At 68.5% G+C, this 27,394-nt stretch overlaps 4 protein-coding genes across 4 annotated transcripts; 3 read left to right on the top strand and 1 right to left on the bottom strand.

The window, feature by feature from the left end:
* Nucleotides 1-4,646: 4,646 nt before the first annotated feature.
* On the top strand, nucleotides 4,647-9,894 carry LOC130248715 (paired box protein Pax-4-like). Its single transcript, XM_056482674.1, has 10 exons — nucleotides 4,647-4,749; nucleotides 5,110-5,240; nucleotides 5,311-5,526; nucleotides 6,675-6,729; nucleotides 6,842-7,030; nucleotides 7,685-7,767; nucleotides 8,999-9,062; nucleotides 9,273-9,319; nucleotides 9,449-9,572; nucleotides 9,680-9,894. Exons 1-10 carry the CDS (start codon nucleotides 4,737-4,739, stop codon nucleotides 9,796-9,798), a joined length of 1,041 nt encoding a protein of 346 aa, XP_056338649.1. The 5' UTR covers nucleotides 4,647-4,736; the 3' UTR covers nucleotides 9,799-9,894.
* Nucleotides 9,895-11,272: 1,378 nt separating this feature from the next.
* Nucleotides 11,273-14,013, bottom strand: LOC130248713 (acrosin-like). The gene is made up of 5 exons (XM_056482672.1): nucleotides 13,827-14,013; nucleotides 13,517-13,720; nucleotides 13,076-13,335; nucleotides 12,418-12,551; nucleotides 11,273-12,159 (listed from the first exon to the last, which is right to left on the bottom strand). Exons 1-5 carry the CDS (start codon nucleotides 13,895-13,897, stop codon nucleotides 11,449-11,451), a joined length of 1,380 nt encoding a protein of 459 aa, XP_056338647.1. The 5' UTR covers nucleotides 13,898-14,013; the 3' UTR covers nucleotides 11,273-11,448.
* A 2,110-nt stretch (nucleotides 14,014-16,123) lies between these two features.
* On the top strand, nucleotides 16,124-21,527 carry GCC1 (GRIP and coiled-coil domain containing 1). Its single transcript, XM_056482667.1, has 3 exons — nucleotides 16,124-16,169; nucleotides 16,849-17,689; nucleotides 18,213-21,527. The coding sequence occupies exons 2-3, from the start codon at nucleotides 16,859-16,861 to the stop codon at nucleotides 19,455-19,457; spliced, it is 2,076 nt and encodes a 691-aa protein (XP_056338642.1). The 5' UTR covers nucleotides 16,124-16,169; nucleotides 16,849-16,858; the 3' UTR covers nucleotides 19,458-21,527.
* Nucleotides 21,528-23,466: 1,939 nt separating this feature from the next.
* On the top strand, nucleotides 23,467-26,157 carry LOC130248369 (uncharacterized). The gene is made up of 8 exons (XM_056482075.1): nucleotides 23,467-23,488; nucleotides 23,735-23,844; nucleotides 24,116-24,214; nucleotides 24,371-24,426; nucleotides 24,535-24,660; nucleotides 24,748-24,790; nucleotides 24,865-24,939; nucleotides 25,821-26,157. The coding sequence occupies exons 1-8, from the start codon at nucleotides 23,467-23,469 to the stop codon at nucleotides 26,061-26,063; spliced, it is 774 nt and encodes a 257-aa protein (XP_056338050.1). The 3' UTR covers nucleotides 26,064-26,157.
* The last annotated feature ends 1,237 nt before the right edge of the window (nucleotides 26,158-27,394 follow it).

Raw genomic sequence — 27,394 nt, 5'->3', positions numbered from 1 at the left:
GGGACAGCGGGAATGGGGACAGCGGGAGTGGGGACAGCGGGAATGGGGACAGCGGGAAAGGGGACAGCGGGAAAGGGGACAGCGGGAGTGGGGACAGCGGGAATGGGGACAGCGGGAATGGGGACAGCGGGAAAGGGGACAGCAGGAAAGGGGACAGCGGGAGTGGGGACAGCGGGAAAGGGGACAGCGGGAATGGGGACAGCGGGAAAGGGGACAAGGATCCACTGTCCCCAGCTCCCAGGCAGGGAAGGGGCTCGACACCCCCCGCACTGGAGTGACAGCGTCTCCAGAGGGCAAAAACCTTCTGGACATCCCTGGTGGGAGCAGGGATGGGACACTGGAGAGGGAAATGTCCCTGAGCCACGGCCGGGTCTGGAACAGGGAACAGCCCAGGGACAGGGAGATTGGGATGGAATAATGGGATGGGATGGGATAATGGGATAATGGGATGGGATGGGATAATGGGATAAAGGGATAATGGGATGGGATGGGATGGGATGGGATGGGATGGGATGATGGGATAATGGGATGGGATGGGATAATGGGATGGGATAATGGGATGGGATAATAGGATGATTGAATGGGATGGGATGGGAACAGGGATGAAGGTGGGGAATGGGATTGCGAATGGAGATGGTCTGGGAGTGGAGGAGGAGATGGGATGGAGATAAGGGCAGAGATGGAGGCAGAGATGAAAATGGGGAAAAATGTTACAAAGATGGAGACAAAATATGGATGGAGATGGAGACAAAGACAGACAAAACAGAGACGGAGATGAAGGCGAAGATGCTGGATCTGTTCAGTCGGATCCCTGTCCCCACAAACTCCCCGACAGAACCCGGGGACACCCCTCCCTGCTGCGCTGCTGCCACCAGCGCGTTCCTGGGACACGCCCTCCTTGGGGACAGCGGAGCTCTGTGCTCCCCCCGCAGCCCCGGGGACCCCAGAGCCCCCCTGATCCCGCCTGGGAGCCGTGGGAATGGGTCTTCTCTTCTCTCTCTTCTCTTCTCTTCTCTTCTCTTCTCTTCTCTTCTCTTCTCTTCTCTTCTCTTCTCTTCTCTTCTCTTCTCTTCTCTTCTCTTCTCTTCTCTTCTCTTCTCTTCTCTTCTCTTCTCTTCTCTTCTCTTCTCTTCTCTTCTTCTTTTTCCCCACTTTCCCTTCCTCCCAGCTCCAGCTGGAGTGACGGGGTGCTGCCAGGAGGGGACACTCGGGTCCCTAAGCCCCCCCGCTGTGCGGTGACATTCCCGGGCCACCAGGGCAGAGGCCCCGTGCCAGCTGCTGGAAGCCCGGGCAGCCCAGCACCCCCAGGGGAAGCATCCCCACCTGCCCCTGGGATGCTCAGCATCCCAAAATCCTGCACGAGCTCTTCCCTGAGGAGGAGAGGGAGGGGACGGGCACAGAAGCACGAACGCGGCTGCCGCGGTGGGTCCTGGATCGTCCCTCCCCCTCTCCAGAGCTCCCTTCCCACCTCTCCAAATCTCTCTCCACCGCTCCAGCTCTGCCTTCGCACCTCTCCGACCTCCCTGATGACCCCTCCACTCCTCTCCACTCCTCTCCACCTCTCCTTTTCCCCCCTCCATCATTCCACGTCTCCACACCTTCACCTCTCCGGCTTTCCATGTCTCCATAATTCTCCATAATCCGGTCTCCATCTTTCCATCTATCCATTTTAGCGTTTCTCCACCTCTGTCTTTGTAAAGACACCTCTCCGTGTCTTTATGTCTCCCCCCTCTCCTCCTCTCCACTCCTCATCTCTGTCTCTCCATTTCATCACCTCTCCATCTGTCTCCCCCCTCTCCTCCTCTCCAAACTCCACCTCTGCGCGTCTCCACATCTTCCGTCCCCAGTTCTCCCTCTCCCTGTCCCTTCCCGACTCCACCTCTCCCTTTCACTCTCTCTCCATCCCTGTCTCCGTCTCTGCTCTCCACGTGCCCATCTCTCCACCTCCCCACATCTCCCCCTTCCCCTCTCTGCCCTTCTCCCCCGCTCTCCTCCCGCCTCTCCCGGTCCCTCTCTCCCTCTTTCCCGGTCCCTCTTTCCCTCTTTCCCGGTGTCCCGGTGCCCGAGGCCGCAGCAGCCGCCGCGCCCGAGCCGCGCCGGGGACGCACGGCCCCGTGCCCGCCGCCGCCGCCTGCCCCGGGCCCCGCGGGGCTGCCCCGGGCCCCCCGAGCTGCGGGCGGCTCGGGGGGCTCCTCCCGCCGCGGGGGCCGCGCGGGGCCGTTCCTGCAGCGCCGAGGCGCCGCCCGGGGCCGTGCGCTCCGGAGCCCGGCGCGCCCGGAGCCAGCGCGCACGGCCCCGGGGCAGCCCCGCCGCTCCGGAGCGGCCCCGAGCCCCCCGCGCCGCCCCCCGCCCGGGCCGGGGGACACGGGGACAGCGCCGGGGGCGGCGCCCCCGCCCCGCTGCCGGGCCCCGCGCCCCGCTCCCCGCGGCCGCGTTACGCGCGGGGCTCGCCCGGCCCGGGGGCTCCACCGGGGCTCCCCCAGCGCCGGGGAGGAGCGGGGGGGGTCCCGGGCGGCCGGGACGGAGCGGGGGGGACCCAGCCCCGGGTGCCAGCGCTCCCCGCGCCGCCGGGAGCCCGGGGCCGAGCGCGGGGTGCGGGACAAACGGGGCGCCCCGGGGGCGGCGGGGGGGCGGCGCGGCGGCTCCCCGGGGGCCGGGGCCGGGCCCGGGCCCCGCAGGGCTGTGGTTAATGTGTAATTCGGAGCATATGGTATTTTCCAAAGGCGGGCAGTTGTGCGGAGCCCGGGGGCCGGGGCCGGGGTGCAAATAACGCTGGATGACTCGCGGGGCCGGGCGCGCAGGGCCACGGTGATGGGCTCCTCGCTGGCTAATATTTGCTCTTCAAATATTTTACTTGAAAGGTTTACAACGTTGTTTTTTTTTTTAATCTTCCAAGAAGGGGCCATCTGTGCCGGTGCCTCGGCTGGAACACACCGGGGAGTCCCCGCCGGGGCCAAGCCACCACCCCGGGGGCCGCCTTCTATTTGTTCAGCACCCAAAATAAATTAAATCGATGTAATAAAAGCCAAGCTGGATTTATGATTGAACCCCATATGTCCCTGTTTGCTTTGCGGGACAGACGCGGGAGCGAAGCCCCTCGGGGGGCTCCGGCCGGGGGTCCCCGGGGCGCTGCGGGCGCGGCGGGGCCGTGCTGTCCGCCGGCCGCGGGTGCTGAAACGCCGCCGCTCACCCGGCACCGGCTCCGCGCCCGGCCCGGGGGGCTCCGAGCGCCCCCGAGCCCCGCAGGAGCCCCCCGGGCCGGGCGTGCTGGGCGCGGTCACATCGGGCCGCCCCTTCCTCCCCGTGCTCCTCTCCCTCGCCTCCTGTCGTGACATCACGGCCGCGCTGCCGGCACCGAGCGCCCGGCACGGTCCGGCCCGGCTCCTCCGAGGCTCCGCAGGTACCTCCTTGCGCCGTCCGGGCACTGCCGCTCTCCTGATCGCCTCTCCCCGCGGGGAAAAGCTGCGGGGATTCGCTGTAGGGATTGGTGGTGGGCGCGCTTTAAGCTGGAGAAGCTTTGGGGTCCCGGGGGTTCCCCGCTGGCTCCGGGTCCCTCGTGCTGCTCCCTGCACCATCCGAGAGGCACCGAGGGCTCCCAGCTCGGCTTTCCCAGTGCCCCCAGCTGCCGTGGGGAAAGAAATCCCTGTGTGAGCTCCGGGCACAGCCAGGGAATGCCGGAGGGGACTCGTGTCCCGCTCCCTCCTCCCCGGAGCAGCCTCCGTGCAGCGCTCCGGGCCGACCCGTCCCTCTCCGCGCTCAGGGAGGTGGGATGCGCCTCGGCTTTGCTGCTCAGCTGAGGAAAAGCTGCGGACTTGTCCCCGCTGATGGATTTATGTCGCTTTTCCCGAATGTCACCGAGGGTCGGTGTCTCCAAACACCGTGATGTTCAGGATGTGCAAGGAAGAGGAGCAGCGGGATCTGGGGACTGCAGGAAAGCCCCACGCTGGGGGTGCCTGGGGGGTTTTAGGGTGTTCCAGGTGAAATCCCAGGTGAATTGGGGGCTCTGGCAAGGCCGTGGGGGGAGCAGCAGCCCCCAGGCTCGGTGGCACCTCTGTGGCTGCCCAGCGACGGCAGGAGAGGCACCGGCACCAGGGTCCCTGCGGGAATCCTGCCGGGAAATCCTCTGGAGCCGGGCTGGGAGAGCTGGGGGTGCTCACAGGACAGGAGAAGGATCCAGGCAGAGCCCAGAGCCCTGCCAGGGCCTGGAGGGGCTCCAGGAGAGCTGCAGAGGGACTGGGGACAAGGGATGGAGGGACAGGAGCCAGGGAATGGCTCCCAGTGCCACAGGGCAGGGCTGGCTGGGATCTTGGGCAGGAATTGCTGCTGGGAGGGTGGTGTGCGTGGGGGAACTCCCCATTCCCTGTGGATCCCGGCCCTCAGCTGGGGCGGGGTGGGCGTGGGGACCCCCCTGCCCCCGCGGGGTGTCCGGGGGAGCTCTGCCCGCTCCGTTCCGCGCCGGCGGCTGCTCGGTGCAGGCAGCAGCGGCATTCCCGTTGTCCCCCGAGCCTCTCCAGGGCCCCGTGACCTTTTCCGGGTCTTTATCCGCTGTGCCTGGAGCACGAGGACTTCCCAAGCCGCCCTCAGGCGTTTCCACCCTGTGCTCCAAGATTCCTGCCCTCGTCCCTTCTCCTCGCAGCAGGCCCTGGACAGCGGCGCTGATTTACCCGTTCCCGCAGCATCCCCCGAGTCCCGCTGGGCATTCCCAGGCACCCGCGGCCCCCTGAAGCCTCCCCACGATGCAGCACCGAGGTGAGAACGCGGCGGCTCCGGGCGCAGGTCCCGGTGCTCCCGCTGGGAGCCGGGGATGTGCCGTGCCACCATCCCGTGCCCCGCCACAGCCGCAGGGTCCCCCCGGTGACATCCAGCCCCCCAGCCTGTCCCCGCTCTACCCATCCCAAATTCTCCCGTGCTCTTCCATGGGGTGTTTTCCCTGCTTCCTGGGGCCGGTGCCCCCATTCCCTGCCTGCCCCACCCCCAGATGGAGCCCCCCAAGCCCCAGCTCCCCCAAACCCCCTCAGCACCGCCGCTCCCGGCCCCGGTGCTGTCCTGGGTAGCCGGGAGGGCAGGACCGGCAGCCCCGCTCCCCTCCAGCCCTGTGCCCCTCCCCAGGGCCCAGCGGGGTGAACCAGCTCGGGGGGCTCTTCCTGAACGGCCGCCCCCTCCCCACGTGCAAGCGGCAGAGAATCATCGCGCTGGCGGCGAGCGGCGCCCGCAGCTCCGACATCTCCCGCAGCCTCAAGGTGCGCCCGGCCCGGGGCTGGGGCTCTCCTTCCCCCCCAAACCCTCCCCGCGCTCAAGTTTTGTCCGCAGGTGTCCAACGGCTGCGTCAGCAAAATCCTGGCCCGCTACTACCGGACAGGGGCCGTGGGGCCCAAGGCCGGCGGGGGCAGCAAGCCCCGCATGGCCACCCCCGCCGTGGTGGCCCGGATCGCGCGGCTCAAGCTGGAGCAGCCCGGGCTCTTCGCCTGGCAGATCCGCCGGCAGCTGCACGCCGAGGGAATCTGCGCCAGCAGCCGCGTCCCCAGCGTGAGTCCGGCCGGGGAACCCGGGAATTCCCGGGGCCGGGCACGGCCGGGGGGTGGGAGCGTGGAGGGAGGTGGGAGTGATGCACGGGGAAGGGCTCGGGATGGTGGGAATGATGTGCGAGGAAGGATTGGGGATAGTGGGAATGATGTGCGAGGAAGGATTTGGGATAGTGGGAATGATGTGCGAGGAAGGATTGGGGATAGTGGGAATGATGTGCGAGGAAGGATTTGGGATAGTGGGAATGATGTGCGAGGAAGGATTGGGGATAGTGGGAATGATGCGCGAGGAAGGGCTGGAGACACTGGGATGGATGCACGGGAAGGGGTCTGGACACTGGGATGGATGCACGGGAAGGGGTCTGGACACTGGGATGGATGCACGGGAAGGGGTCTGGACACTGGGATGATGCCTCGGGGAGCGCCCGGAGTGCTGGGGAGGATTCGGGTCCGTGAGAAGGACTCGGGAACGGGAAGGATCCACAGGGAAAGGCTGGGGACACTGGGATGGATGCACAGGGAAGGGCTGGGGACAATGGGATGGATGTTCCGGGAAGGGCTGGGGACAATGGGAATGATGTGCAAGGAAGGACTGGGAACAGTGGGATGGATGCACGGGGAAGGGCTGGAGACACTGGGATGATGGCTCGGGGAGCGCTCGGAGTGCTGGGAAGGGCTCGAGTCCGTGGGAAGGACTCGGGAATGGGAAGGATCCACAGGGAATGACTCGGGACAGTGGGAATGATGCACAGGGAAGGACTGGGGACACTGGGAATGATGCGCAGGGAAGGGGCTCGGGAAGCGTCCACAGGGAAGGGCTCGGTGCTTGGTGAGACCTGGGGCAGGTGGAGAGGGGAAGGCAAATCGCTCCTTCCCAGGGGAAGCAGAGCCCCGACCCGCCCCTCAGCGGTGGCCCCGTGACAAGTGTCCCCTCCCAGGGACCGCGACAAGTGTCCCCTCCCAGGGACAGAGCCGCCCCGCCGATCCCCGTGCGCCACCGCCTCCCGTTCGATTCCGTCAGCCCCGGGGCACAAACGGGGAGCAGCCGGGCGCGGAGAATCCCCGGCTCCGGAGAGACCCCAGGGACAGCTCGGGACATCCGCAGCCCCCGGGGGTCCCGTCCCCCCCGGCACATCCCCTCTCCCTGCCCAGGTCTCCTCCATCAACCGCGTGCTCAGGACCCTGCCCGGCGACCTGCGGCTGGCGGGTGAGCCGTGCTGGGCTGTCCCGGAGCCCGGACCCCTCCGGACCCTTCCCAGCCCCTCCGGGAGCCCCCAGCCCCGGGCCCGCCTCCAGCTTCTGCCTCTGTGTCCCCGCAGTGTCCCCTCCGGCCGCGGTCCCGCAGCCCCCGCGGCACCGCAGCGGCGCCAGGAGCAGGAGCAGGAGCAGGAGCAGGAGCAGGAGCAGGAGCAGGAGCAGGAGCAGGAGCAGGAGCGGGAGCAGGAGCAGGAGCAGGAGCAGGAGCAGGACCGTGTTCTCCAGGCAGCAGGCGGAGGCTCTGGAGAAAGGTGCGCTGCCCCGGGGTGCCGGCTCCGGGCGGGGCTGAAACCAAGGGGGGAATTTTGGGATGGGCTCGTGCCCCTCTGTGGGTGGCCCGGCCACCGCTGCGGGACCCCAGACCTCCCCAGAGCACCGCAAACCATCCCAGAGCACCGCAAACCATTCCAGAGCACCCCAAACCTCCCCAGAGCACCCCAAACCTCCCCCAGAGCATCACAATTCACCCCAAACCTCCCCAGAGCACCCCAAACCACCCCAGAGCACCCCAAACCACCCCAGAGCATCCCAAACCTCCCCAGAGCACTGCAATTCACCCCACATCACCTCATAGCGCCCCAAACCACCCCAGAGCAGCGCAAATCACCCCAGAGCATCTCAAACTACCCCAGAGTACAGCAATTCACCCCAAACCACCCCAGACTATCCCAAACCACCCCAGAGCATCCCAAACCTCCCCAGAGCACCGCAATTCACCCCAAACCACCCCAGACTATCCCAAACCACCCCAGAGCATCCTAAACCACCCCAGAACGCCCCAGAATACCCCAGACTATCCCAAAGCACCCCAGAACACCCCAGAGCGCCCCAGTTCGCTGGCCCCGGGCTCTGGCTGCAGACACGCCCTGGCAGCTCCCCCCACCTCACCCCGATGTCCCCCGCAGAGTTCCAGAGGGGACAGTACCCGGACCCGGCCACCCGCCAGAGCCTGGCCGCGGCCACCCAGCTCCCGGACAGCACCATCCGGGTAAGGGGCCGCGTCCTGGGGACAGCGACAGCCCGAGTGTCCTGGGGACAGCGACAGCCCGAGTGTCCTGGGGACAGGGACAGCCCGGCCGCGTCCTGGGGACAGGGACAGCCTGAGTGTCCTGGGGACAGGGACAGCCCGGCCATGGCCTGGGGACAGGGACAGCCCGAATGTCCTGGGGACAGGGACAGCCCGAATGTCCTGGGGACAGCGACAGCCCGGCCATGGCCTGGGGACAGGGACAGCCCGAATGTCCTGGGGACAGGGACAGCCCGAATGTCCTGGGGACAGCGACAGCCCGAATGTCCTGGGGACAGGGACAGCCCGAGTGTCCTGGGGACAGCGACAGTCCGGGCGGGCCGCTGGGACCGGGGGACACCTCCGGGGGCACAGGGACCTCCCGCCCTGCTCCCCCTGCCCTCGGGCACGGCTCCGAACCGCGTCACCGCCGCTGGCTGTGCCCGGGCTGGGCACGGGCTGGGCACGGGCTGGGCACGGGCTCCGGGGGCTGGGGGCGACTCCTGAGGGCTGGGGCTGCCCCTGGCTCCGTGCGGGGGTCTCTCCCTGGCACACCTGGCACACTCCCTGGCACATCCCTGGCACACCTGGCACACCTGGCACTCTCCCCGGCACACTCCCCTCTCACATCCCTCCCGCAGCCCCAGCCCCACACCCCCGAGCCGCTGCCGAGCCCCTCTCGGTGCGGGGCCGCCCCTTCCCCTCCAGTGCCGGCTCTGGCTGCCCGGGCAGTGCCCGCAGCGAGTCCCCGGTGCCACGGGCACCCCTCGGCACGGCAAAGCACCCCGAGAGCAGCCGGGGGCACGCCCGGAGCCTCGCTGTGCCCCCAGCCCGGCCAGGAGGGAAGCCGCAGGATCAAAGCCCCTCCTGTGCCGGGTCCGTGCCCGTTCCCGGGATGGAACCGCTCGTCCTGTCCATGTCCATTCGGGACCATGCCCAGAACCGGAGCCTTTCCTCTGCCCACGTGTGCGTGCCCGGGATCAGGACACGGGCATTTTTCTCCCCTGCCCATGCCCAAATCCAGGCCCGTGCCATGTCTGGGATGGAGCCCCTTCCTCTGCCCGTGTCCCACCCGTGTCCCCGCTCTCTCCCGGGTGTCACCAGCCGGTGTCCCGGTGTCCCGGCGCTCAGACCGTGCCGAGGGGCGCTGGCGCTGCCGCGGGGCCGTGGTTCGGGGGGGATTCGGCAGCCTCAGCTCGCGGCCTCTCCCCAGGTCTGGTTCTCGAACCGCCGAGCCAAGTGGCGACGGGAGAACAAGCTGGAGGCTGGCGGCGCAGGTGACAGCCCGGGGACAGAGGGGAGGGACGTGGGACCCGCGGCCCGAGGAGGGAGGTGGACCCAGGGGCTCCCCGGGGAGGGAACGCGGCTGAAATTCGGCGCTGGCACAGCTGGGGTTCCTCCCCGGAGCCCCTCTGTGCGCCCCCCGGTGTCAGCTGGGCACCGAGCCGTGCCCGAGCAGGACGTTGTCCCCGCCCGTGCCCACGCAGGCTCCTGGTGCCGCTGGATCCCGCCCGCCCTCGGTCCCGCCGCACAGGTAGGACATGTGGGACACCCCAAAAAGCTCCGGCACCCTCCGGAGCCCGCGCTCCCTGTCCGGAGGGGACCCTCAGCCGGTCCCCTCTGGGGTGGCCCGGTGACATCGCGCCCTCCGGTGCCCACACAGCCGCTCCCGGACGCCCCCGCGGGCTCGGCGCAGCCCCTCCCCGGCCTGGCCACCCCCCGGCGACCCCCGGCCCCGCTGCACCTCTGCGCCCCCGGGCCCTGCGCCTGGGACGACGCTGTCTGCGGTACGAGGGGCGCGGGCAGGGGGGACCCCCGGGCTTCTGGGGGTGGGGGTCCCCTGGGTGCCCCTCGCAGGGCCGGGCGGTGCCTGAGCCCCGTGTCCATCCCGCAGGTCTGGCTCCAGGCGGGAGCCCCGCTCCCGCGCCCTGGCAGCCCCTGGAGAGCCCCCCCTTCGCCCTGCTGCCCCCCGGGCTCACCCCGCTGCCAGCCTGGGGCCTGAAGCCCCGCTGAGCCCCCGGTGCCACCGTGCCCGCGCCCCGAGCCCCCCGCCCGGCGAGCCCTCATCCCTGGCAGGGGGGGGGGGCTCCGACACCCCCGAGCCGGGAATTGAGGATATCCATGAAGGGCGGCCCTCGGGGGCAGCCGGGCCAGAACGGCCGGGCCGAACCACGCCCGGACACTGGTGGATCGCACGACCCAGGATCCCGGTGGATCGCGGGTTACAGGACCCCTGACTCGTTCCGGGCGGGCCCGCGCTCCAGAACCTTCTCCAGAGCCGGGACAGCTCCTGGAGCAGCGATCCCGCTGGGGCAGAGGGAATGTCCCGGGTCCGGGACCCCGAACGCGCTCCCGGCCGGAGCAGAGCCGGAGAGGGGCCGGGGGCGCGGCGGGGGAGCGGGATGGGGGTCCCGGGACACAGGAGACACAGGGGACAGCGGGATGGGGGTCCCGGGACACAGGGGACAGCGGGATGGGGGTCCCGGGGACACAGGGGACAGCGGGATGGGGGTCCCGGGGACACAGGGACAGCGGGATGGGGGTCCCGGGGACACAGGAGACACAGGGACAGCGGGATGGGGGTGCCGGGGACACAGGGGACACAGGGGACAGCGGGATGGGGGTCCCGGGGACACAGGGGACAGCGGGATGGGGGTCCCGGGACACAGGGGACACAGGGACAGCGGGATGGGGGTCCCGGGACACAGGGGACACAGGGGACAGCGGGATGGGGGTCCCGGGGACACAGGGGACACGGGGACAGCGGGATGGGGGTCCCGGGGACACAGGGACAGCGGGATGGGGGTCCCGGGACACAGGGGGCAGCGGGATGGGGGTCCCGGGACACAGGGACAGCGGGATGGGGGTCCCGGGACACAGGCGACAGCGGGATGGGGGTCCCGGGGACACAGGGGACACGGGGACAGCGGGATGGGGGTCCCGGGGACACAGGAGACACAGGGGACAGCGGGATGGGGGTCCTAGGGACACAGGGGACACAGGGACAGCGGGATGGGGGTCCCGGGGACACAGGGGACAGCGGGATGGGGGTCCCGGGACACAGGGGACACAGGGGACAGCGGGATGGGGGTCCCGGGACACAGGGGACACCCCGGGGGCACCTCCGGCCCCTCCGCGTCCCTCGGGGCTCCGGGACCCGCAGCTCGGGCCGTTCCCGTCCCGCTTGAAATTAAAGCGCTTTTCCCAATCCGCCCCGACTCCGCCCCGACTCCGCCCTTTCTCCTCCCGAACCGGTGCCCGCGCCGAACCAGCCCCGTTCGCTCTCCCGAACCGGGCCAGCCCCGCTCTCCCTCCCGGTCTCGGTGCCGGTGCCGCTGCCGAACCAGCCCCGCTCGTTCCCGCTCCCGGTCCCCGTGCCGGACCCGCCCCGCTCGCTCTCCTTCCCGGTCTCGGTCCCGGTCTCGGTGCCGGTCCCGGTGCCGGTGCCGGCCCGGCCCCTCGCCCTCCCGGGAATGACACCGCTGTTCTGGGCAGCACGAGCAGCGTTATTTCAACAACAAACGGGACTGCAGCGAGGGGTGGGCGCGGGGGGCGGCAGGGACGGAGCAGCCCCGGGCTGCGGCTGCCTCGGGCCCCGCGCGGCGATTCCAGCCGGGAACGGGCCGGGAGCGCAGCCAGAACCGGCTCTGCTCGTGCTCCGGGTCAGCCCACCTGGTCCCGCAGAAACTGCAAGAAATCCTTGAGCAGGTTACAGAATTTCACCAGGCTGCGGTACGGCACCGAGATGAGCAGGCGCCTGTCCCGCTCGGGCTCGGGTTCCGGTTCGCGTTCCGGTTCCGGTGCTGGCACCGGCGCCTCCACGGGCACAGCGGGCATTTCTGGCTCCGATGCCGGCTCTGGCACCAGCTCTGGTCCCAGCTCTGGCACCAGCTCCGGCCCCAGCTCTGGCACCAGCTCTGGCACCAGCTCTGGCCCCGGCATGGTCACCGGCTCTGGTTGTTGCTCGGGCTCTGGAATGTGCGTCGGCTCCGGTATCGGCACCGTCGTCGGCTCTGGCACTGCCACTGTCGTCGGCTCTGGCACTGTGGTCGTCTCTGGAGTCGTCTCTGGAGTCGGCTCTGGGGTCGGCTCTGGGGTCGGCTCTGGGGTCGGCTCTGGGGTCGGGGTCTCGGCAGAAGTCAGGGTGACTTCTGGCTCAGGGGACACGGCACATTTCGGCTCTGGGACTCGACCGGGTATGTCAGCTGGGTTCAGGCCCGTCTGGATCAGGACCCAGTTGTAGAAATGTTGGGTGGAGGTGTAGATCCCGGGGTGCCTGGCTCTCTCACAGCCTCTCCCCCAGCTGTACGTGCCCACGAGCCAGAAGTAGTCAGCTTCGTTGTCCTTGCAGACGAGGGGACTCCCGCTGTCCCCCTGTGCCAGGAGAGAGGGTTCAGGGGCTGTGGGGGGCTGCTGCCAGCCCCAGATCTGGCTCCTCTCTCCCAGCCCCAGATCTGGCTCCTCTCTCCCAGCCCCAGATCTGGTTCATTCTCCCAGCCCCAGATCTGGCTCCTCTCTCCCAGCCCCACATCTGGTTCATTCTCCCAGCCCCAGATCTGGCTCCTCTCTCCCAGCCCCACACAAGGGGACATAGTTGAGGGACCTGCTGAGGGACTCGTCACACACTCCTACCTGGCAGGTGTCGATGCCTCCGTGCGGGTACCCAGCGCACAGGTTGTCAGTGTGAACGGCCCCCGCGTACCAGCGGCTGCTGTTGCAGAGCTCCGTGTCCATGAGATGGACCTTGGCCTCCTGCAGCCCTAAGCCTGATCCCAGAACCACGGGAATGAGCCCCCGGCTGCTCCTCACCCACCCCCTCCCCTTCCCCTTCCCGGTCCTGGCTCTGCCCCTTCCCCACGGAGTGGGAGAGCCGGACTCTGCCTGTGCCCAGCCCGTGTCCCCAGGGTGCCCAGCCCGTGTCCCCAGGGTGCCCAGCCAATGTCCCCAGCCCGAGTCCCCAGGGTGTTCAGCCCGTGTCCCCAGAGTGCCCAGCCCGTGTCCCCAGGGTGCCCAGCCTGTGTCCCCAGGGTGTTCAGCCCATGTCCCCAGGGTGCCCAGTCTGTGTCCCCAGGGTGCCAAATCCGTGTCCCCAGAGTGCCCAGCCCGTGTCGCCAATGAGCCCAGCCCGTGTCCCCAGAGTGCCCAATCTGTGTCCCCAGAGTGCCCAATCCGTGTCCCCAATGAGCCCAGCCCGTGTCCCCAGGGTGCCCAGCCCATGTCCCCAGAGTGCCCAGCCTGTGTCCCCAGGGTGCCCAGCCCCCTCGGGGCACACACCCAGGTCAGAATTCACCTCTGGCAAAGTTCCAGCCGGCGATGTAGCAGGATTTCAGCTCCGAGACCCTGAGCGAGGCGTCGGGCACACAGCCCAGCTGGACGTAGTCACTGCACTCCACGGGCTGGTCCAGCTCCAGCAGGGCAATGTCGTTCCTGGCCGTGGAAGGCACGTAGTGCTGGTGCACCAGGAGCCTCTGGATGTGTCTCACCTCAGCCTCAGGGCCCGGCTGAGTCAGATCTGTGGCCCCCATCACCACCTCCCACGTGGCAGTGGCCCTGGGGAGCAGATGGAGAGAGGGGTGACAGGGAGCAGAGCCACAGGCTGCAGCAGCCCAGCACTTCCCAGCCTTCTGCTTCCCAAGGTGGACAGGGAAGCAGAGAGGAAAGAGCCAGGATCCAAGTGGCACGTGGTGCTGTGACCTGCTCTGGGGACATCTCTGTCCCTGCTGGCTCTTACCCGGCCCTGGCGAAGCAGTGTGCCACCGTGAGCACCCACTGGGAGCTGAAGAGGACACCTGAGCACATGTGCCACGTGCCATTCTCGTAGGTGGCCTGGATGCTGACGATGCCAGGCCAGGCCCCTGTCTGGGCACTGGCAGAGTGGGACGTGCCAGCAGCAGAGCTGTGGTCAGATGCCATGGGCCGGAGCCCGCAGGTGCCCCTGGAAGCACAGAGCCATCACTGCCCTGCTCGGGGACAGCAGGGACAGCCACCCCAGTGTCCCCAGTGTCCCCGAGTGTCCCCCAGTGTCCCCAAGCCCCCCTGACCTGCAGCTGTCCCAGGTGGCCCCCCCGGGCCAGGCCAGGGCCAGCAGCACGAGCAGCCCCAGCACAGCCATCGGTGCCAGCGCAGGTGGCAGTGGCAGAACCCGGGTGTCACCTCCGGTGCCCGCAGGCCTGGCAGTGCCAGCAGTGCCACCAGGCTGGGGTGATGTCACAGAGGGCCGGTTCCACGTGGGGGCAGGGCGGGGAGGGGCAGCTCGGTGTCACAGAGGCGTGGAATGCTCTGGGGGCAGCGCCCACCAACACGGGTGGCACCGGGCAGACCCTCCTGGCACCGGGCTGGGCTGGAGCAGCCCTGGCAGAGGGATTTGGGGGTGCTGGGGGTGAGAGCTGGACCTGAGCCAGCCCAGAGCCCCCAGTGCTGGGCTGATCCCACAGGGGAGGGGGGACCCTGTGCCCAGGTGAGACCCCACCTGCAGAGCTGCCCTGGGGACACACCTGGAGCTGCTGCAGGGCTGGAGCCCCTCAGCCCCCAGGGATCCAGGCTGGCAGAGCTGGGGGTGCTCACAGGGCAGGAGAAGGATCCAGGCAGAGCCCAGAGCCCTGCCAGGGCCTGGAGGGGCTCCAGGGGAGCTGCAGAGGGACTGGGGACAAGGGATGGAGGGACAGGAGCCAGGGAATGGCTCCCAGTGCCACAGGGCAGGGCTGGCTGGGATCTTGGGCAGGAATTGCTGCTGGGCTGGAATTGGCAGAGCAGCTGTGGCTGCCCCTGGATCCCTGGCAGTGGCCAAGGCCAGGCTGGACATTGGGGCTGGGAGCAGCTGGGACAGTGGGAGGTGTCCCTAACGAGGGAGAATTCAATCGCCAGTAGAAGACAGAATGATGATTAATGGAAGAGATTTTTTGTGTGATTCAGAACCAATGAACATTCATTTTTTTGTTGGCTCAGAATGTACAAACAGGTGACAAAGTTTTGTCCCGGGATCTCTGTGGGGCTGGAATTTCCTTGGCCACAGCCCCTGGCCAAGGGCAGAGCAGTGCTGGGCTCACCAGCACCGAACCGGAGCCGTTGGAATTTTATTTATCCCGGATTTTATTTATCCAGGGCATTCCAGCCACACCAGGAGCACCCCCGGGTCCCTCCCGCAGGGGACAGCGGGGACAGTGCCCGGCTGAGGTGGCACTGCCGGGGTGGCTGGGACAGACCCGGGGGCTCCGCAGCTGCTCCCCACGGTTTTCCGCAGGGTTTGGAACACCGGGATGCGCCCCCAGGCCCTTCCCCGAGGGGACACCCCCTCCGTGGGGACAGCGACTCCGTGGGGACAGCGCGGGAGGGGTTGCGACACTGCTCGTCCCGCTCCGCTGTCCCCGCGCGGTGGCACCGCTCCGTGTCACCTCCCGGCCCCGGCCCCGCTGCTGGCGGGCGGTGACACCCCTGGGGGGACACGGGGGACACGGGGGGACACGAGAGATGTGGGGGAGCACGGGGAGGATATGGAGGGACACGAGGGGACACGGGAGGACACGGGGGCACATGGGGGGACACGGGGGGACACGGGGGACACGGAGGAACACGGAGGGACACGAGGGGACACGGGGCACTCCCGAGGGGACACGGAGGGACACGGGGGGACGGGGGGGACACGGAGGGACACGGAGGAACACGAGGGGACACGGGGGGGACACGGGGCACTCCCGGGGGGACACGGAGGGACACGGGGGGACAGGGGGGCACAGGGGGGGATACGGAGGGACACAGAGGAACACGGGGGGACACGGAGGGACACGGAGGGACATGGAAGGACATGGGGGGACACGGGGGGACATGGGGCACTCCCGGGGGGATACGGAGGGACACGGGGGGACAGGGGGGCACAGGGGGGGATACGGAGGGACACAGAGGAACACGGGGGGACACGGAAGGACACAGAGGGACATGGGGGGACACGGAGGGACACGGGGGACACGGGGGGACACGGGGCACTCCCGGGGACACACGGGGGGACACGCGCCGGTCACCGTCGTGCCAAGCCGGGACGGTGGCCACGCCCCTTCCATTTGGACACGCCCACAGGATGACCACCGCCCCCAATAGGCGACACAGCTGTCCCTCAGCGCTCAGGCCACGCCCATAAGCCATTGGACCACGCCCCCGCGTTGGTGCCACGCCTACGCCGCGCTCAGCGTCGCGAGCTGAGACCACGCCCCCTGTGTGGATAAGCCACGCCCATCCGCGGGCAGCGAGACCGCACGGCCCCGCCCCCGCCGTGTGGCCACGCCCATACGTCGCCTTATTTGGCCCGTGGCACCGCCCCCGTGACCCGCCCCTTTGCCCCGCCCCAGCCGGCGGCTTCCGGCGGAAGTGGCGGCGCGGCGGAACCGGCCGAGGTGAGCGGGGACCGGGGGAACCGCGGGGTCGGGGGATCGGGGGGGGAGTCAGGATGGCCCTGGGGGGGTGACCATGGGGGGCCGGGGGCCCGGGGCGGTCGCGGTGGCCCTGGGGGTCAGGATGGTGTCTGGGCAGTCAGCAGGGGCTCAGGGGGGTCCTGAGGAGCTGAAAACGGAGGGCCCGGGGGGTGCGGGAGGTGTCTGAGGGGTGAGAGCGGTGTACGGGGGTCAGCGTGGGGGTCCCGAGAGGGGTCAGCAGCGGGGTCCTGGGGGGTCAGGGTCACGTCCTGGCCGAGTCAGGATGGGAGTTTTGGGGGATCGGGGTGGAGTTTTTGGGGGTTCAGGATGGGGATCTTGGGGCGGTCAGTATGGGAGCCCTGGGCAGGTCGGGATGTGTGTCCTGGGGGTTCAGGATGAAATTTTTGGGGGGGTCAAGATGGAGATCTCAGGGGGTCAGTACGGGAGCCCTGGGCAGGTCGGGATGTGTGTCCTGGGGGGTTCAGGATGGCAGTTTGGGGGATCAGAATGGAAATCTCAGGGGGTCAGTACAGGAGCCCTGGGCAGGTCGGGATGCAGGTCCTGGGGGGTTCAGGATGGTGCTGCTGGGGTCGGGGTGCTGTCTGCGCTGTCTGCTGCCCGTCCCAAAGCTGCCTCTCCCCCTTGCCCTGCCCCGCCCCAGCTCCCCCGCCATGGAGAAGTTCGGGATGAGCTTCGGGGGCGGCCCCAGCAGGAAGGAGCTGCTGGAGACCATCGAGACGCAGAAGCAGCAGCTGCTGCGCTTCCAGGCGCGCCTCAAGGACGTGGTGTGCGCCTACAAGAGCCTGCTGAAGGAGAAGGAGGCGCTGGAAGCCAGCCTGAAGGTGCTGTCCGTGCCCCACGAGGGGCGCCCGGCCGCGCCCCCGCCCGCAGCCGGCGACTCCGCGGGCGAGCCCGGCGGGGACAGCGCGGGGACGGCCGGCCCGGGCGGGGGGGACGAGCAGGGCGGAGCGCAGGGGGCGGAGGAGGAGGAGGAGAGCGGCGAGGAGCCCGAGCGGCGCCTGCCGCAGCTGCGGGCGCAGCTGGCCACGCTGACGGGCGCGCTGGCCACGGTGACGCGCGAGAAGTCGCGCATGGAGGCCTCGTACCAGGCGGAGCGGCGGCAGATGAAGCAGGAGCTGGAGGAGGCGGCCGAGCGGCGGGAGGCCGAGCTGCGGCGGCTGCGGGAGCTGCTGGCCGAGAGCCGCGCCCGGCTGGCCGCGCAGCAGCGCGAGCGCGAGCGCGAGCAGGGCGACCACGGGCTGATGCTGCGCGAGCTGCAGGAGCTGCTGCGCGCCGAGCGCGAGGCCCGCCAGGCCGAGCGCGCCCAGGGCTGCGAGCGGCACGGGCCGCAGCTGGGCCAGGAGCTGCAGCAGCTGCGCCGGGAGCTGCAGGCCGTGCGCGACGACGGCGCCAAGGCCGACCCGCGCGTCCAGGAGCTGCAGGAGGAGATGGCCGGCCTCAAGAACCACTTCCAGCTGCAGCTGGTGCAGGAGATGAAGAAGGTGATTCCTGCTCGGGAGTGGGGCTGGTGTCCAGGGACTGGGGCTGCAGGAGACACGTTGGCTCTCTCAGTCTCTCAGAGTCCGAAGCATCGTGGCTTGGGTTGATGGCACAGCCCTCTGTGGGGTGTGTCCAGGGAGTGGGGCTGGAAAAGGACAAATTCCCCTTCCCAGTCCCTGAGAGTTCAGGCCAGGAGGTTTGAAATAAATGGCACAATGTCCCTGCATCCCTGGAGTGGCCAAGGCCAGGCTGGACATTGGGGTTGGGAACAGCTGGGACAGTGGGGGGTGTCCCTTCCGTGGCACTGGAGGGCTTTGAGGTCCGTTCCCACCCAAACCATTGCAAACACACAAATCCCCAAAAAGCCAGCACAAGGCGGTATCTCAGGATTCCCGGGATAGGGAGGGCACGTTGTTGGTTTGGAGCAGAGCAGGGACGCTGTGTGACCCCAGGTGTGACCCCAGGTGTGTCCCCAGGTGTCCCCAGGTGTCCCCGTGCTCCCTAACCCCCCGTGTCCCTGCACAGACAGCCCAGGCCGAGGAGCAGCTGCGGCAGCGCTCGCAGCGGGAGGAGCAGCGCGTGGCCGAGCTGGAGGCGCAGGTGGCCCAGGTGTCCGAGCTGCTGGGCACCTACGAGAAGGCCAAGCAGAGGGACCAGGCCACCATCCAGAGGCTCAAGGACCGCGTCGCGCAGCTGGACCTGGAGAACAAGACCTTGGCCGTGGCCGCCTCCAGCCGCCCCCTGGACGAGGCCGCCGTGGACGAGGCCACGCTGGACGTGGCCGCGCTCAAGGAGAAGATGGAGAAGCTGCGGAAGCTGCTGCAGGCGGCCGGGAAGGGCTCGGAGGAGCCGCGGGAGCCGGAGCCGCCCCCGGGCACCGCGGACGGGCACGGGGACAAGGCCCCGGGCGGGCACTGCCAGCAGGAGCTGCGGCAGCTCAAGGAGGAGTTCGAGCGCTACAAGGCGAGGGCGCAGCAGGTGCTGAAGAGCAAGGCCAGCAAGGACGTGGGGCTGGCCCGGGAGCTGGAGGAGGCGCGGGAGCAGCTGGCGGAGCTGCGGGACAAGCACGTGCAGCTGCAGCTGGCCACCGACGACATGGAGAAGCAGCAGCGGCGGGAGCTGGAGGCCAAGCAGCAGGAGCTGCAGCAGCTGCAGCAGCTGCACCGGCAGGAGCTGGAGCGCTGCCAGCTGCAGTTCCGCGAGCGGGCGCTGCGGCTGGAGGAGGAGATGCACAAGCAGCGGGACCGCGCGCTGGCCGTGCTGGCCGAGAAGGACCGCGAGCTGCAGCGGCTGCGCGCCCCCGCGCCGCCCCCCGGCCCGCAGAGCGACGCCCCCGGGCAGGAGGACTCCTCCCAGATCCTCCCGCAGGAGCTGCAGCCCTGCCCCGGCTCCGAGCCCACCTTCTTCCTGTACGCCGAGCAGCTGGCGCGCAAGGAGGTGGAGATCGCGGCGCTGCGCAAGCAGCGGCACCGGCTGGAGCTGCAGCTGCACCAGCAGCAGGGCCGCGCCCTGGCCCAGGAGGACAAGCACCGCGAGGAGCTGGCGGCGCTGCGGGCCGAGCTGCAGAAGAGCTGCCGGGACAGGAGCAGGGAGGGAGCCAACCTGGAGTACCTGAAGAACGTGGTGTTCCGCTTCCTGACGCTGCCCGACGCGCGCGGCCGCCAGCAGACGCTGAGCGCCATCCTGGCCGTGCTGCACTTCAGCCCCGAGGAGCGGCTCAGCGTCGCCCAGAGCTCGGCGCACGGCTCCTGGTGGCTCGGCAGGAGGTGAGGGCTGGGCTTGGTTCCGTTCCACAGCAGCTCCTCCCTGAGCTCCTGCTCCCGGAGCTCTGCAGCGTGCCGGCTCCGGCGGCTGCTCTGTGCCAACTTCTCCAGCCCCAGAGCCTCTGCCGTGGGAATTTGATCCCAGTTGGGACTTGACCTGAAGATCGTGGAATTGAGGATGCTGAGGTTTTTTTTAAAGGTGATTTAAAAACAATCCCTGCCTGTCAGGCGTGGGATCGGGTGGAGTTCACTTGGATCTTCAAGCTGCAGCCAGGCTGGTGACTCAGGAGATGAAAGGGAAGGAGGGAAGCACTTTAGGTGGAGCTAAAATAGCACCAGGCCTTGCAAGGCTCAGGAAGATGGAGCTCACTGCAGGAAGTCTTGGGCATTTCCCCCTCAGGTTTTTTCCCAGAGCCAAATTTAACCAGTGGATGCAACTCCAGGCTCACCCAGGGACTCAGGCTCTCCTTCCATCCCAGGGATCCTCTCTGGGTTATCAGGGATTCCAGGAAGGAGAAGGGATCTCCCTGTGGATGATTCCTCTCCTGAGCTGCCTGGCCCTGGCTGGGAGCTGGAAGCAGAGGAAAGGCTGAAATGAGTTTCCTGCTCCTGGTTTTTGAGGGATCCAGGGAAGTTTGACTGCTCTGTGGTGCTGATTTGGGAAGGAAGGGGCTGCTCCTGCTGGAGGGACAGCAGGTGACAGCTCCTGGTGACAGTGACAGCCTGGCCAGGGCTCAGGAACCTTGAGGTTCTTCCCTGATTTCTTGGGAATTGGTGAAAGAAGGAAACCAGGACATCCTGAAGTGCCCTGGGGTGTTCTGTTGGCAGAGCTGCATCCCTGGATTTGGCCTTTCCCAGCTCTGCTCCCCTGGACCCTCCAGAGCTGCCTCCTGTGCACAGGCAGAGCCTCTCCAGGGGTTGTTTCCCTGCCTTGTGCTTGGAATTAAATCCTGGCTGCTAAAGCTCAGCTTCCCCAGCCCAGAGACAAGGATAGGCCTGGATTAACACCCCAGGGGGGCTGGAGCTGAGTCTAGAGCAGGTTTGGGGGCAGCTCCTGGTGCTGCACTGCCCGGAGAGCTTTGGGAAGGATCCTGGGACAGGGAGCCTGGGATAAACATTCCTCCTGCCACAGCCACCCTGGCACTGCCAGGGACAAGGACAGGGACCCTGGGATGCTGCAGCCACCCCTGGCACTGCCAGGGACAAGGACAGGGACCTGCAATTCCCTCCTTCCCTCCGTGGCTCTCCTGGTGCTGCCAGCAGCCAGATTCCCTGGATTCCACTCTGGCCAGTGCAGCCCTTGGTGCCAATTTCTCCTCCAAAAAAATCCTCAGGGAAAACGTGCCCCAGGCAGAGGCTGACCCTGCTGGGAGGGGGACAGAGCTGAGCCCTTCTGGGGCTCCATGCAGGGATGTTCCCACTGGGAACAGGATCCAGGTGCTGCCCTGAGGGGGGGAACTGGGTGGGAGTGGGAGAGTTTGTCCCAGGGATGTTTGAAAGTGCTGGCTCAGCCCAGTCCCTGCTCCCAGTTTGGAAATGTTGAATCCAGGGGTGCCTCAGGAATGGCTCCAACTCTTTCCCTGGAGCCATTCCCACAACTCCAGGGGCAGGTGGAGCCTCCTCCTGCTGTGGCTTTGCTGCTCAGGCTGAGGGGATGGATCCCTGTTCTCCCCCTGCTCCTGCAGGGTGGAGTGGCCTGGAATGGATCCCAGGGGGTGGGACCCAGCAGGGAGCAGGGGGACAAGGTGGGGTCACAGCCCAGAGCAGGGAATCTGTGTGGGATCTGTGTGGGATCCAGCTGGACAGGGACAGGCAGGGTCTGGCTGGGAGGACAGGGATCCATCCCAGTGCCCTCTGTGTTCCTGGCAGAGCAGGATGAGGAAGCTGCTGCTGGGGAGCATCTCCAGGAGTGCCCAGCCCAGTGTCACTGTCACCCCCCTGCAGTTCCCGGTGCCATTCCTTCCTCTGCTCCTCCAGCCCCTCTCCCTCCTGTTCCCTCCTTCCCTCAGACCCTCCCCCACATTCCTGCCTCCCTCCTTTCAGCCAATATCCCTGAAATAAAGGTGAATTCCCTGTTTGAGGGGACTGGTGGCTCCTGTGGGCGGGGTGGGCATTGCTTGGGGATTTTTGCTGGATATTGGAACATTCTTGGGTTTATAATTATCACAAAATTGCCAAATCCTGTGATTTCCTGAGGTTCCTGGAAGTGTGAGAAGGGGAATGGTTCTGCACCTGTAGTTGTGGTGTGGGTGCAGAGGAGTCTGGCACTGAGAATCCCAGGATGGTTTGGGATGGAAGGGACCCCAGAGCCCCCCAGTGCCACCCCTGCAGTTCATGGCAGGGACACCTCCCACTGTCCCAGCTGCTCCCAGCCCCAATGTCCAGCCTGGCCTTGGCACTGCCAGGGATCCAGGGGCAGCCACAGCTGCTCTGCCAATTCCAGCCCAGCAGCAATTCCTGCCCAAGATCCCAGCCAGCCCTGCCCTGTGGCACTGGGAGCCATTCCCTGGCTCCTGTCCCTCCATCCCTTGTCCCCAGTCCCTCTGCAGCTCTCCTGGAGCCCCTCCAGGCCCTGGCAGGGCTCTGGGCTCTGCCTGGATCCTTCTCCTGCCCTGTGAGCACCCCCAGCTCTCCCAGCCTGGATCCCTGGGGGCTGAGGGGCTCCAGCCCTGCAGCAGCTCCGGGGCTCCTCCGGACTCTCCAGAAGCTCGAGTTGCTCCCGGCTGCTCTCCCGGCGCTGTTCCCTCATTCCCGTTGTGCCCGGGGACATCCGGGCGCTCATTTGGGCTCTCCCGTGCCCGGGGCTGATCGCTCCCCGCTCCGGGGCTGGCTCGGCGCCGGCTGCGGCTCTGGGAAGCTCCTCCTGCTGATCTGAAGCTGCTGCCGCCCCGGCCGGGCAGGTTCCTCCGGCTGAGCCGTGTCCCACAGCGGGCGTGCAGCGAGCCCGGGCAGCGGCGGCTCCGGCTCCCGTTCCTCCATCCCGGGAGGGTCCGGGCTCGGACCGCGGGCCATGGCCGCAGCTCAGGAGCGGCCCCCGGCTCTCTCGGATATCCAGGTAAAGGCGTGCGGGGCGCTCCCCCCACGCGGGGCTGGGGCAGCGCTTTGGGGGCCGCGCCGAGGTGGCCACGGCCGCCAGCCCGAAGGGTGAGAGCCGGGCAGGGGCGGCTCTTCCCTGGCTGCTGTTCCCGGCTCGTTCCCGCTCCGGTTCCTCGGCGGCGCCGTCGGGAGCCGCTCCCAGCGCGGCGTCTCGGCGCTTCCCAGCCCCGCGAGAGGGAAACTCAGGAGGCGATGCCAGCGGGAAAACTCGGGAGAAATAAGCGGGGAAACGTGCAGCCACCGCCGAGGGGCTGCTGAGGAGCCGGCCCTGGCCCCGGCCCCGGCCCCTGCACTGCCCCCAGCCCGCCTGTGCTGCGGCTCCCGGGCGCTGCTCCGGGCAGGGATGGCCGAGGGAGAGTCCGGCCGTGCCCGGGGTCCCGGGGGGGCTTGGGGCGGCTCCGGGCAGGGATGGCCGAGGGATAGTCCGGCCGTGCCCGGGGTCCCGGGGGGGCTCGGGGCGGCCCCGCTCCGGCCCGGCCCGCGCTCCCTCCGTGCCTCCCGCAGGTCCTGGCTCTGACCGGCCTCACCCTCCCGGCCGCGCTGCTCAGGTGGGTCCTGTCCCTGTCCCTGTCCCTGTCCCTCGGCCTGGGCTGGCACCCGGGGGTGGCAGCGGCTCTGCCGGGACATTCATCACCCGCCCCGTCCCCTCCAGCCTCCTGGGCAGCGGATCCGTCCTGGCTGTCACCTCCTGGCAGCGGCGCTGCTGCCACATCCAGGTGAGTGCCGCTGGCTCCTGACGGTGTCACCGCTGTCACATCCGGGCGAGTGCCACCAGCTGTGGCACTGTCAATGCTGCCACATCCAGGTGAGTGCCACCCAGCTTGTGGCGCTGTCAATGCTGCCACACTCCAGGTGAGTGCCACCAGCTTGTGGCGCTGTCAATGCTGCCACATCCAGGTGAGTGCCACCAGCTGGTGGCAATGCCTATGCTGCTACATCCAGGTGAGTGTCACTGGCTCCCAGGGACGCAGGACTGAGTCTGGCCCCAGCTAAGCCCGAGTCAAAGCGGGGCCAACACCGCGTTTAAAGCCCCGCGCGGGGGCAGGAGGTGCAGGATGCCCAGCCCGGCACTCGCCCCGGCCCCCGGGAGCCTGGGAAGGGCCGTGGGAGCTCCCGGGGGCTGCTGCCAGCAGGGCTAACGCGGTGCCTGTCCCCAGCTGCGCCCCCTGTTCCTCCTGGCCCTGGCAGATTTCCTGGCTGCCACCGCGCTGCTGGGCACGGGAACCATCGCGCTGCTGCCGGCCCCGCTCTCCGTGCCCGCCTACGCCGCCTGTCCCTACGGGCGGATGCTGACCACGGTGAGGGGACACTCTGGGGACAGCTGGGACCCGACTGCGGCTGGAGTGTCCTGGGGACACTGTCCTGGGGTCCCCTTCTCGGGGTGGGCACCGGGACGGGTCTGCCGGGGGCTGGGGGGTGTGGAGCTCGAGAAGGGGATGGGCAAGGGAATGGGAGGTGTCGGAGCAGAGGGAAGGTGGGAGGTGCCTGGTCCTGGACCCAGCAGGATCCCCTGTCCCTGTCCCTGTCCCTGTCCCTGTCCCTGTCCCTCTCCTCTCCCCTCTCTCCCAGACCGCCTACGCCGTCTCGTTCCTCATGGTCCTGGTTTACGCCTACGAGTCGCACCGCACCGTCCTCGGGGGGCGAGCCCAGCCCCCGGCAGCGCTGCAGGTCCGCGCCTCGCCCGGGCACAGCCGGGAATCGTCCTGGCCACACTCGGCCCTGTCAGGGAGCAGTGGAGGGGTCCAGGGCAGCCCCTTTTCCCTGGGGAATTTGGGGTTCCCCTGGTCCCGGCGAGACCCCCGGCTCAGGGCGGTTCTCCCGCAGGAGCGGAGCCGCTGCCTGGAGAGCGCCTGGCAGGGAATTCCCTACGTGCTGGCCTGGTAGGTGCGCGCTGGGAGCGACCGGGCCGTGCCGGGATGTCCGGGACTCGCACATCCCTCCCTCCCTCATCCCTCCCTCCTCGCTTCCATCCCTCCCTCCCTCCCCAGGCTGCTGCCGGCGCTGACGCTCCTGGCTCAGCTGCTCGCCCGCGGCTCCTCCGCCGCCGACATCGTGCCCGTGGTGCCCTGGCACGGCCGCGGCTCCAACGACACCTTCGGCCTTTACTGCTCCAGGTACGGCCCGCCCTGCCCGGGGCACCCCCGCAGCCCCCCGACCCCAGGGGAGGCTTCGGCACCCCCAGCGCCGCTCTGTCCTTGCAGCTGCCTCCTCCTGATCCGCCCGAACCGCGACATCTGCTCCCAGGTGGGCGCTGCGGGGCCGGGGGCTCCGGGGCACGGGGGTCTCTGGCCCGGCCCCGCTCACTCATTGCCTCGCAGTCCGGCGGGGGAACGAACGTGGGGGAGAAAATCATCTTCCTGCTGTACGTGCTGCTGGTGCTCGGCGGCTGCTCGGTGAGGTTCGGGCTGTGCGGGAGGAACGGGGGGTCCCGATTCCCGCAGCTCCTGTACCGGCGGGTGAGGTTCGGGGGTCCCGGCCCCGCTGACCCGCAGCTCCTGTACCGGCGGGTGAGGTTCGGGGGTCCCGGCCCCGCTGACCCGCAGTTCCTGTACCGCGGGTGAGGTTCGGGGGGTCCCGGCCTCGCTGACCCGCTCCCCGCAGCTCCTGTACCGGCGGGTGAGGTTCGGGGGTCCCGGCCCCGCTGACCCGCTCCCCGCAGCTCCTGTACCGCGGGTGAGGTTCGGGGGTCCCGGCCCCGCTGACCCGCAGCTCCTGTACCGCGGGTGAGGTTCGGGGGTCCCGGCCCCGCTGACCCGCAGCTCCTGTACCGCGGGTGAGGTTCGGGGGTCCCGGCCCCGCTGACCCGCAGCTCCTGTACCGGCGGGTGAGGTTCGGGGGTCCCGGCCCCGCTGACCCGCTCCCCGCAGCTCCTGTACCGCGGGTGAGGTTCGGGGGGTCCCGGCCCCGCTGACCCGCAGCTCCTGTACCGCGGGTGAGGTTCGGGGGTCCCGGCCCCGCTGACCCGCTCCCCGCAGCTCCTGTACCGCGGGTGAGGTTCGGGGGGTCCCGGCCCCGCTGACCCGCAGCTCCTGTACCGGCGGGTGAGGTTCGGGGGGTCCCGATTCCCGCAGCTCCTGTACCGGCGGGTGAGGTTCGGGGGGTCCCGATTCCCGCAGCTCCTGTACCGCGGGTGAGGTTCGGGGGTCCCGGCCCCGCTGACCCGCAGCTCCTGTACCGCGGGTGAGGTTCGGGGGTCCCGGCCCCGCTGACCCGCAGCTCCTGTACCGGCGGGTGAGGTTCGGGGGTCCCGGCCCCGCTGACCCGCTCCCCGCAGCTCCTGTACCGGCGGGTGCGGCGCCGCTGCCGGGGGAACGCGGCGCTGCCGCTGCTCGGGCTGGACACGGACACGGACCGAGGCTTCGGGGGCGGGAGCGGCCGCAGCGTCAGCAGAGCCTCGCTGCACTTCCAGCTGGTTTTCCTGCTCTGCTGGACGCCAGGCAAGGCCGGGGGCTGTTCCCAGCTCCCCCAGCCCTGCAGAGTCACACTGGGGGAGTCCCAAAGTCCCCCAGCCCTGTAGGGTCACATAGGGGGTGTCCCAAAGTCCCCCAGCCCTGCAGAGTCACATAGGGGGTGTCCCCAAAGCTCTGAGCACTGCAGAGTCACATTGAGGGTGTCCCAAAGTCTCTGAGCTCTGCACGGTCACACTGGGGGTGTCCCAAAGTCCCCCAGCCCTGCAGGGTCACACTGGGGGTGTCCCCAGCTCCCCCAGCCCTATGAGGGCCACGCTGGGGCTGTCCCACCAAGGAATGTCCTTCTGTGTCCTCCCCAGCCTTCCTCCTCACCATCCTGTCCTTCACCAGCATCAGCCCTGCCTCGCTCTTTGTGCTCCACGTGTCCACAGTGAGTAAAGTCCCTTTCCGGGGCTCCCAGGCTGGGCTTGTCCCCATCCCACGTGGGAGCTGTGACAGCCCGCGGGGACACCCCGGGCACCCCAGCCTGGCTCTTCTCGGGGTTTTTGGGTTCGGATTTCAGCCCTTGGCTCTTCCCGGTGGTTTTTGGGATCTCAGCCCTTGGCTCTTCCCGGGGGCTGGATGTGCTTTCACTGGCCACGCCCGTGTCCCGTGCCACCCTGCCCGGGCTGTGCCGGAGCCCTGAGGCGCTGTCCCTGTGTCCCCCAGGCCCTGAGCGTGTCCCTGCAGGGCTTCCTGCACTGTCTGGTCTACGGCTGGATGAGGGAGAACTTCCGCCGGGAGGTGCGGGCCCGGAGCCCGTCCCTGCAGAGCCCCGGGGGGCTCAAGGCTTTCTACGACGATTCCCTGGGGGCTATTCCCTAAACTCCCACCTCACCCCATTCCCTGGGGGCTGTTCCCTAAACTCCCACCTCACCCCATTCCCGGGGGCTGTTCCCTAAACTCCCACCTCACCCCATTCCCTGGGGCTGCCCAAAGTCCCGTCGGGATTTGCACATTCCCAGCAGCTCAGGGAGTCCCGGGATGGTTTGGGTGGGAAGGGACCCCAGAGCCCCCCAGTGCCACCCCTGCAGTTCATGGCAGGGACACCTCCCATGTCCCAGTGTCCCAGCAGGACCCCCTGGATGTGGCTCCTCGTGCCTGGAGCGCTTTGGGGAGGGCACAGGTGGGGCTGGGCAGGTCCCACACCTGCTGGAGATCCCAAACTTCCAGCCCTGCTCCGTGCAGAGAGCAGAGCCACAGGGATGGAGTGTGGAAACCCCAGAACCACTGAGGCTGGAAAAGAAGCTGTGGCTGCCCCTGGATCCCTGGCAGTGCCAAGGCCAGGCTGGACATTGGGGCTGGGAGCAGCTGGGACAGTGGGAGGTGTCCCTGGCATGAGCTGCAGGGGTGGCACTGGGGGGCTCTGGGGTCCCTTCTATCCCAAACCATCCCAGGA

This window comes from Oenanthe melanoleuca, chromosome 1A (genome assembly GCF_029582105.1).
Source record: "Oenanthe melanoleuca isolate GR-GAL-2019-014 chromosome 1A, OMel1.0, whole genome shotgun sequence".
Lineage (NCBI taxonomy): Eukaryota > Metazoa > Chordata > Aves > Passeriformes > Muscicapidae > Oenanthe > Oenanthe melanoleuca.
Note: the sequence above shows the minus strand (reverse complement) of the source record. Positions and strands in the feature narration are given on the sequence as shown.

Excerpts from the sequence above, each read along its gene's own strand:
- LOC130248715 (XM_056482674.1), top strand. Across the intron at positions 7,031-7,684 it reads GGCGGAGGCTCTGGAGAAAG|AGTTCCAGAGGGGACAGTAC; the intron begins GTGCGCTGCCCC and ends TGTCCCCCGCAG. Across the intron at positions 7,768-8,998 it reads TCCCGGACAGCACCATCCGG|GTCTGGTTCTCGAACCGCCG; the intron begins GTAAGGGGCCGC and ends GCCTCTCCCCAG.
- LOC130248713 (XM_056482672.1), bottom strand. The coding sequence starts at position 13,897 with ATGGCTGTGCTGGGGCTGCTCGTGCTGCTGGCCCTGGCCTGGCCCGGG. Across the intron at positions 13,721-13,826 it reads GCCACCTGGGACAGCTGCAG|GGGCACCTGCGGGCTCCGGC; the intron begins GTCAGGGGGGCT and ends CTGTGCTTCCAG. Across the intron at positions 13,336-13,516 it reads CACTGCTTCGCCAGGGCCGG|GGCCACTGCCACGTGGGAGG; the intron begins GTAAGAGCCAGC and ends TCTGCTCCCCAG.
- LOC130248369 (XM_056482075.1), top strand. The coding sequence starts at position 23,467 with ATGCCTATGCTGCTACATCCAG. Across the intron at positions 24,427-24,534 it reads ATTCCCTACGTGCTGGCCTG|GCTGCTGCCGGCGCTGACGC; the intron begins GTAGGTGCGCGC and ends CTCCCTCCCCAG. Across the intron at positions 24,791-24,864 it reads ACCGCGACATCTGCTCCCAG|TCCGGCGGGGGAACGAACGT; the intron begins GTGGGCGCTGCG and ends ATTGCCTCGCAG.
- GCC1 (XM_056482667.1), top strand. The coding sequence starts at position 16,859 with ATGGAGAAGTTCGGGATGAGCTTCGGGGGCGGCCCCAGCAGGAAGGAG. Across the intron at positions 17,690-18,212 it reads TGGTGCAGGAGATGAAGAAG|ACAGCCCAGGCCGAGGAGCA; the intron begins GTGATTCCTGCT and ends GTCCCTGCACAG.